General features: G+C 48.7%; 1 protein-coding gene across 1 annotated transcript in view; it reads left to right on the top strand.

Annotated features, from left to right (window-relative positions):
• Positions 1-5,764: 5,764 nt before the first annotated feature.
• Positions 5,765-8,844, top strand: part of FANCI (FA complementation group I) — a 48,181-nt gene continuing 45,101 nt past the window's right edge. The window contains exons 1-3 of the mRNA XM_036278043.1: positions 5,765-5,782; positions 7,172-7,274; positions 8,369-8,441. Coding sequence (XP_036133936.1) covers positions 7,191-7,274; positions 8,369-8,441 — 157 coding nt within the window. The 5' untranslated portion in view covers positions 5,765-5,782; positions 7,172-7,190. The remainder of the gene's footprint in view (positions 5,783-7,171; positions 7,275-8,368; positions 8,442-8,844) is intronic.

The following is an 8,844-nucleotide window of genomic DNA, read 5'->3' as shown; positions in this document are numbered from 1 at the left end:
GAGAGAGAGGAGTATCAGTGTGAGAGAGACACATCGATTGGTTGCCTCCCGCACGACCCCGACCAGGGCTGGGGACCAAACCACAACCCAGGTACGTGCCCTTGACCAGAACCGAACCTGCGACTCTTTGGTCTTTGGGCCGACGCTCTAACTGCTGAGCCATAAAAACTCCAGCTCCAGCCCTTCCAGCTATGAGAAGTGACTTTACCAGTGGCTCAGTTTCCTCCTTCGAGAAGTGGGGACAATCAGAGGACAAGGCTCATGGCTTCCGTGAGGGTGAAATGCACTCAAGTGCTCAGCACAGTGTCTGACACTTAGTAAGTGTGAGTGCATGTAAGTGTGGGCATTCAGGGCAAATACAGAATCAACAGGCATCTGGGTGGAGGGGACTCATACTCCCCACTCTGCAGCCCCTCAGTAGCTGGCCCCTCAGTTTCTGCTTTGCTCTTCCACCAGGTGGGTGGCTGGGCATCGCTTTAGAAGATTCTTTCTCCAGCATTCCAAGGTCAGGGAGCTCCCTGTTTCCACTACTAGACAATCCTCCTTGTTTTAAAACTCACCCTTGGCCGGAGCCTCAACCACCTTTAATAATGTCACCCTCAGTCCTGGTTGTGCCTCCTGGAGGTGCCGGGGCAGGGCTAAGTTCTGTGCACGGGAAATTCTCCAGAATCCGTCCCCAAAAAGCTTTTTGGTTTTCCCCAGAAACTGCTTTTGCTTTTCAACCTCTTCCTACTTGGGTAGGTTTGGGATCTCTTCATCCTCCTGTGCCTTCTCCAGACACCCTGGGGCTTGTGAGAGTTACTGAAGGACCGTGTCCTGGGGCCAGTATGTGACTCCCACCTGCCTCTCCGAACCCTTCAGAGCAGGCTCAGACGCCTGGGGTTGGATCTCAGAGCGGAGCTGAGTGACCTTGAGCCTTTGCTTGCCCTTCCCTGGGCTCCTGCAGTGGCTGCTGTTGGCTGTGGGGCTGTTTCCCTCCCAGGTCCTCCCTGGAGCTGGGGAAACCCTCATTTCCAACACTCTGCTCCCTGCCAGTCTAGGCCCGCACTGTCCAATACAGAAGCCGCTAGCCACATGTAGCAACTTCAGGACTTGAAATGGGGTAATGCGACCAAAGAACTGAACCGCACATTTTATTTCATTGGAATCAACTTCCATTTAAACTCTGACACTGGATTCAGTTATTGGACAACTTTTAAGTATGTTTGGAATAACGGAGGTGTGTGATTCTACTTTGTCCACTGTAAATTTTGTGATAAAGTATGTCTGATGAAAATTGAGAGTCCAACATGAGATATGCTATAAATATCAACTACCTACTGGATTTTGAAGACTTAGTACGAAGTGAAGAGTGTAACATTTCTCATTAATGATTTTTTAAAAAATATTTTTCCTTAATTGATTTTTAGAGAGAGAAAGGGAGAGAGAGATAGAAACATCAATGAGAGAACATTAATTGGCCACCTCCTGCATGCCCCCCACTGGGGATCAGGCCCACAACCTGGGCATGTGCCCTGGCTGGGAATCGAACTGGCGACCTCTTGGTGCATGGGTTGACGCTCAACCACTGAGCCACACTGGCCGGGCTCATTAATGATTTTAATATGGCTTAATGTTCTGCAATGAAAATAGTCTGGATGTTTTGGGATAAAAATATATTAACATTGCCCTGGCCGGTTTGGCTCAGTGGTTGGAGCGTTGGCCTGCGGACCAGAGAGTCCCGGGTTTGGTTCCCGCTAGGGGCATATACCAAAAGAAATATAATAAAATAATTAAAAAAAAAAAATATATATATATATTAACATTAATTCCACACATTTCTTTTTACTTTTTTTGGACATGGCTATTAGAAAATGTACATTTTTCCAATTTTAGTTTAACTTTAGTGGCTCCTATTCTAATGGACAGGGCTGGTCCAAACCTTGCTCTTCCTCCACGTGTGGCCCATGGACCAAGGGCATCAGAACCAGCTGGGAGCTGGTTAGAGATACACAGTCTGAGGCCCTTCCCAGAGAGGTTGCATCAGCATCTGCCGTTTAACAGGCCCTCATGCGATTCCTGTGCATATAAATATTTATTTATTTTTATCCTCACCTGAGGACATTTTTGCATTTATCTTCAGATAGAGTGGGAGGGAGGGAGGGAGGAAGAGAGAGAGAGAAACATTGATGTGAGAGAGACACATCGACTGGCTGCCACCCACATGACCCCAACCGGGGCTGGGGACAAACTACAACCAAGGTACGTGCCCTTCGCGGGAACCGAACCCAGGACTCTGGTCTGTGGGCTGACACCAGAGAGAGGGGGACAGAGAGGGAGGGTCTCCTGACCTGATTCCAGGCCTGGCACTGCCTACGACATCCACTGACCTTCTCAGGCCTCAGCTGCTATACCTTTAAGATGGTGTTATGGGCTTAATGGTGTCCCCCAACTTCATATATTAAAGTCCTATCCCCTAGTACCTCAGAATGGGACTGTATTTGGAGACAGAGACTTTAAAGGTAAATTACCTTAGTTTGGGTCACCAGGCCGGCCCTAATCCAATGTGCCTGGTGTCCTTGTACAGAGGTGCCGCACAGATGCCCAGAGGGGAGATGGGGTGAAGACACAGGAAGAAGACGCCGTCTGCAGGCCGAGGAGAGAAGTCTCAGAAGGAGGCAGCCTTGCCTTGATCTTGGACTTCTGGCTGCAGAATTGTGAGAAAATGAGTTTTCGTTGTTTAAGCCACTCAGTCGGTAGTATTTTGTATGGCAGCTTTAGCAAACTAATAGAGTTGGGATATCAGATCCCCCCCCCCCCGGGTATTTCACAGGGAGATCATCGGGAGGGGGGTGAGATCTCAGGCTGCCCCATGGGAAGGACCCATAGAGGCTCCAGAACAGTCTCCATCAAAGCTGGGTGATGGACTCCGTCCTAAAGAACATGCCTGTGGTCCAGCCAGTGTGGCTCAGTGGCTGAGCGTCGACCCATGCACCAGGAGGTTGCTGGTTCGATTCCCGATTGGGACACGTGCCCAGGTTGTGGGCCTGATCCCCAGTGGGGGGCATGTTGGAGGCGGCCAGTAGATGTTCTCTCTCATCGATGTTTCTGTCTCTCTCATCCTCTCATTTTTCTCTCTCTGTAAAATAAATAAAGGGAGGAAAAAAGAAGAACATTACTGTGCACCAAGAACACTTTGAGGTAATGGCACCGCCCTGACCCGAGGGGGCCACATAGAGCCTTTCAGGATGCTGACAGGCACGAGGCCCTTTTTAGGGAGCAGAGCTTTCTTTGGCATTATCTGCTCTTCACATCCCTTCTCCGGCCTCCGCCCTGTCCTCCCCCGCTCCCAAGAGTCACATTCCTGTTCGGCTCCCCTGGCTGGAACAATAGTACCACTGTGAGAGGAGAGACGCTGCCCTCCTTGGCCCGGACACCTGCACTGGCCACACCGGCTGACAACCGCGGGCTCCCAGGCTCTCTCTGCCCGGCCTCAGGCGGGGATGGAGGGGCCCACATTGCCGTTCCCCCTTTCTGTACTGTGGCAGGGCCTTATCAGCGTTCTCTCTTCTAGTCCTTCCAGATGCGAGGCAGAGAGTGTAACCCCCCTTTTTACAGAATACGGAACTGAGCTCAAAGCAACACGGCTGGTAAGGAGTGGAGACCCGGTCCCTTTCAAACCATCTCATCATTCAGTACACAAGGCTGCCCTGTCCTCTAGAAGTGAGAGCCACACAGGCGTGACTGCCCAGGGACTTCACAGCTGCCCCCACCAAGGTGACATCACCTTCCTGGGAGCAGCCGTAGGGGGAACCTAGTCACTGCCTTTGGCTAGTAATAGTTCTCCCAGACCAGGGAGGCCCTTAAGAAATGCCTGGGCCTCAACCCCTCCTTTGAAAAATGGGAAAACTCAGGTCTGGGGCTGACCCGCAGGGCTGGCGGCCACCTCACTCCAGAAGCTGCAGTTCCTCCAAGAGGCAGGCCCATTCCACAGAGGAGGGTCTGCCCTGGGGCAGTGCAGGGTGGAGGGTGCTAGAGATTCAAGGCAGAACAATAAAATCCATCAGTATGCTTGTTCAAAGAGTGTGTGCAAATTAAGTAGGTTGAACAAGATGGGGGAAAAGAAATGGGTGCTCTTCCTGGGAACTTGGCTTGAATTCCCCACCACCAAAGAAAGAGATGGAAGCAGTTGCTATGGACTGAATGTTTGTGTCCTCCCCAAATTCATATGTGGAAACCCTAACCTCCATGTGATGGGAGGTAGGGCTTTGGGGAGGTAATTCGATTTAGATGAGGTTATGAGGGTGGGGCCCTTGGGATGGGGTTAGTGCCCCATATAAGAAAAGGAAGAGAAACCAAACCTCTTTCTCCACCTGAAAACTCTGAAAAAGGCCTTGTGAGAGCCCCGCGAGGAGGCAGCCATCTGCCAGCCAGGTCTCAGAGGGGTCTCACCAGAACCTGACCATCTGGCCCCCTGCTCTCATACTTCCAGCCTCCTAAACCGTGAGAAAATAAGTGTCTGAGGTTTAAACCACCGGGTCAATGGTATTTGTTATGGGGGTGTTTATAGGTGAGTGAAAGGGTTAGTAACATTTTGAAGGGTAAAGGTAAAAATTTGCAAAAGGCAGAAATTGTGAAAATTGTGTTGCTTGCATGACCTTTGCTCAGCCTTCTGTTGAATACGGATAAGGATTATCTGGATTTTCCGCAAGACCATGGATAACCGTGCAGATGTCGGAGGAGATACCAGGCCAGTCTTACCGCAAAGTGGACAATGGGCCAGACAAAGTACATCAGCAGGAACTGCCGGAAGCTAAAAGTAGAGTCTATAACCGACACCCCAACCCTGATTCGAGGCTGAACCCTTTTTGGCTCAGCCCACCTGCACCCAGGCGCAGGCAATAGAGCCATTTTGCTCTATATTGGCCTTGTGTTGTGGATGTGATCTCCCGCCGGCTCAGACCTTTTGGTGGGAAGCTGTAGAAAGGGAGAGATTAAAGACTGAGGTCAGAGTGGGGTAAGTGACAGTAAGGTCCTCGCTGAGAAGATGGAAGAGGGTGGGACTCGGTGTTACAGTAGAGGTACCAGGCTTGGCCTGCAAAGTTGAACATCATCCTATTGCTCCGGGAGCTGAAGGAAAGAACTGGGGCTGAGGACGTTGGGAAAGCTGAGGTCATCTGCTGAGAGTTAAGGATGAGATGGAAAATTCTGAAATAATCCTCCTGAAGAAACGAATAGACAATAGGCTCTCTGCCCTCCCCTGCATCGCTCTTTGCTCTACTGTACATATTTAACAAATGTTTACTGAGCATTTACTGCTTTGCCAAGCTGTGCACTAAATGCGGGGATTTCTCACCGGAAACCCAGGGCCCCGTGTAGCTTACATATGAAGACTTACTGGCACCTCCAGGGGCACAGGAGGTAGGACACCTGCCTCTGCCTTCCAGACCTTTCCAAATGCAAAGACCTGCGGAACCATCACTTGATTCGTCCCCTCTCTGCATGACTCTAGAAGGGCTTAATCAATCAAGTCATCGCGCCGGGCACGCCTGGCCCACACTGCGCATGCTCGCTCTGCGGTCCGGAATTCGAGTTCTAAGGCCGCGCCTCCCCCCTGACTGTGAGTGGGAACGTCCGAGGACTCCAGACGGTTCCCCCGCCCTTTCTGCCTTAATGGTACAGCCCACCGCGAGCGCCCGGCGGCGGAAGTGAGCTGCGGGGGGCGGGGCCTGTCGTTCCGGGTGGCGGAAGTGCGGGGGCGTGCAGTTGAGCGGGAATTTTGGAACTCGGCGGCGGAGCCCAGGTAACCGGGCAGGCGTGCTTCGCGCGCGGCCGGGGCGGTGGGGTTCAGCTCCGGGGAGGAGGGAGCGGGTCTGTGCGGACGGGAGGGTCCTGTTCCGCGGTGGCCTGGGAGGTCGAGGTGCGCCGCCGTCTCGCGCTGCGTCCCGGGGCTTTCGCGGTTCCCTCCCCCCCGGGGCGTGTGACCCTTCGGCCCTCGCGTTCAGCTCTTCTGACCTTCGAGGTTGAGCGTCCACGTCCGAGAAAGGTCCCTAAACCCTCGTACAGGCTTCTGTCGCCGCCCCCCGAATTGCCCACTCCCCTCCTGGCCGCTGCTGCTTGCGCGGTGATGCCCGATCCGGTTTCCTGAAATGCTGTCTCCACCTTGTCGGTTGCTCTCTGGCTCCAAAAATGTTTCTGGCTCTCTATTATTTGCAGAATAAAATCCGAATTCCTCAAACTGGCATTTAAAATCTTGCACAGTGTATTCCCTGCCTATCTTGCTTAGCCTCCCGACTCCCTCCCCTCCTTGAACTCGCTACTAATTTTCCAGAAAGAAGTTTTTCCGTTTCCCATATAAATGCTTTTGTTGATAATACTCTCCTTCCCAATAATGGGTAATGAGCACCATCTGTTTATCTCGACGATCTAAATTTAGTCTATAAGTTCCAGTTTCTGCTTTCCTCTGCTTGGAGGATTTGAACACATATATTTATTTAGCCTTGATAACATCTCATTTTGGTTTTTTTTTTAGTCCTCACCCAGGACATTTTTCCATTTTTTATTCAGGTAGAGCGGGAGGGAGAGAGAGGAAGAGAGAAACATCGATGTGAAAGGGACACATCGAGTGGCCACCACCCACATGACCCAACCAGGGCCGGGGACAAACTGCAGCCAAGGTACATGCCCTTAGCGGAAACCGAACCCGGGTCTCTCCGGACCGCAGGCCGACGCTCTAACCGCTGAGCCAAACTGGCCAGGGCATCTCATTTGTTTTTCTACCCTACATTTAATTGGCCTTCTCATTAACAGTGCTGTTTATTATTTTTTTAATCAAATATTACGTTATGCTTATAATACCTGTTTTTGTCTGTATACTTATATATTTGATATACGGTTAAAGAACAGCTTTGTTCTAGGCAGTGTCCTGGGTAAGATGCTAAACTATATATAAAAATGTGGGCCAAATTATGAATCCACTTGATTAGAATAAAAGTTTCTAATAAGGGACTTCCAGGGAATTCTTGAGATGATTTTGTTTGGATACTAGTTAGTAGTCCTTAGCCTGTTGAATACCCACTGTGTATGTAGTCCATAATATCTGTGAAGTTCTCAGTTAACAGGTAGGGAAGTGGGGAAAAAAGATCTTGTTTACTTCTGGAAGTTTCATCGGCTGTGAATCCTTGCCTTTCAGTGTCCTGATATGCGCAATAATGGACCAGAAAATTCTGTCCTTAGCAGCCGAAAAGACAGCAGACAAACTGCAGAAGTTTCTTCAGACCCTGAAAGAAGATGATGTGAGTACTTCGAAGGATGTTCTGCTAAAAGCAGGTGTCAAGCAAGACGATAAATTCAAAAGACATGTTAGAATAATTATTCTGCCACTTCATCTACTCTCCACTATCCTTAGGAGACAAGGGTTTATGTGATAACAGCTCATAGATATAAAGAAATGAGGAAGAGAAATGGACAGCTGAAGGGCATTTGTGTGCATTTATACAACTATGGAACATTGAAATATTTATGCAACTGTATGTACATGAGCGAATTAGTATACTTTTGTGGTTCTTAGGACAATCCTATTTGAAGACGATATCCAGACTGCAGTTACTGAGGCATTAGATTTATCCACTGGTGCCCCCTCCCTTCCTCCCTCCTTCCCTCCTTTCCTTCCTTACTTCCTTCCTTTTCCCTAAAGAAGATAAATTCATAAGCAGTAAAATATTTTGAAATTATTGGAGAATACCACCATGTCTTCACTGTAGTTATGATTATAAACTAGGACAATAATTGCCTTATGTTAGCCTGTTTGTTGTTCCTTTCTTAATCTTCTTACTCTCCCGATCTACTCTCCCTATAATTATTAATATCAGCTTATTCAAATCCCTGCGTGGAGAAGAATCCCTCCTTAAGAGTAAGCTACTCTAGCTGAAATTGTCTCCCTTTCCTCGGTTATTGCCTATGTCAGCCTTCGATTTGTTTCCTTTACACACTTTTGTTCTGATTTTTTTTTTCTGTCACCCTTTCCCCGCCTGCTCTGTTGTGAACTCTTTGATTCACATGATCCTGTCCATCTGGTTCATCCTTGTATCCCTAGCGCCCAGGAAAAAGAACATGTTCAAAATGGTTGTTACATATATCTCCCCAGAAACACAGCTCAATATCTAGTGCTGATTAGGAATGCCATACATGAGTAAATTTCAGTCTTGACAGCCCAGCATAATGTAAAGATCTACCCTGGTCTAGCTAAATAAATGTGTTATTTCTAATCCTTGGAGTCTCTGAAAGATACGAACCTGACAGATGGGTATTTTTCATATTGGGAGGTTAGGTCATTGTGGTAAAGAAATTGTTGCCAGAGACGTGTAGTTTTCTCTCTCTTTGATCGCAGCTAGCTAATCTCCTTCAGCATCAGGCAGTGAAAGGAAAAGCTGTTGGAACACTCCTGAGAGCCATCTTCAAAGGTAACAGTAATTAATGCTTTTCTGTCTCCCTTGATTCATCGATAGAGTTGTTTACTTTTGGCACATAGTGCTATTTTTCTTACTGTTTGCAGCCCCACTGAGACTTTGCTGTGTTTGGCAGATTTTACAGAATCATCCTAAGCAGCAGTCTCTTGTCTTGTGGGCTTAGGTCATTTTACTGAAGGAGGTTGAAGTGGCTGCCTGAGATTGTATTGCTTATGGGGGCCTGTGAAGGATGCATTTCATAAAATCAGCTTTGGTTTACTTGTGCTTTTAAAATTACGGAGAAGAGAATAGCAAAATTTAGCATCTAATCTGCTTAAGGGGAGAGGAGTTCTGGGGTTTAATAAAATGGAATATAGAGATTCTTAATCCCCAGTGGGACATATTTGTTTCCATATCT

Source organism: Molossus molossus, unplaced genomic scaffold, assembly GCF_014108415.1.
Source record: "Molossus molossus isolate mMolMol1 unplaced genomic scaffold, mMolMol1.p scaffold_m16_p_24, whole genome shotgun sequence".
Taxonomy (NCBI): Eukaryota; Metazoa; Chordata; class Mammalia; order Chiroptera; family Molossidae; genus Molossus; species Molossus molossus.
This window is presented reverse-complemented; position numbering and strand designations above follow the sequence as displayed.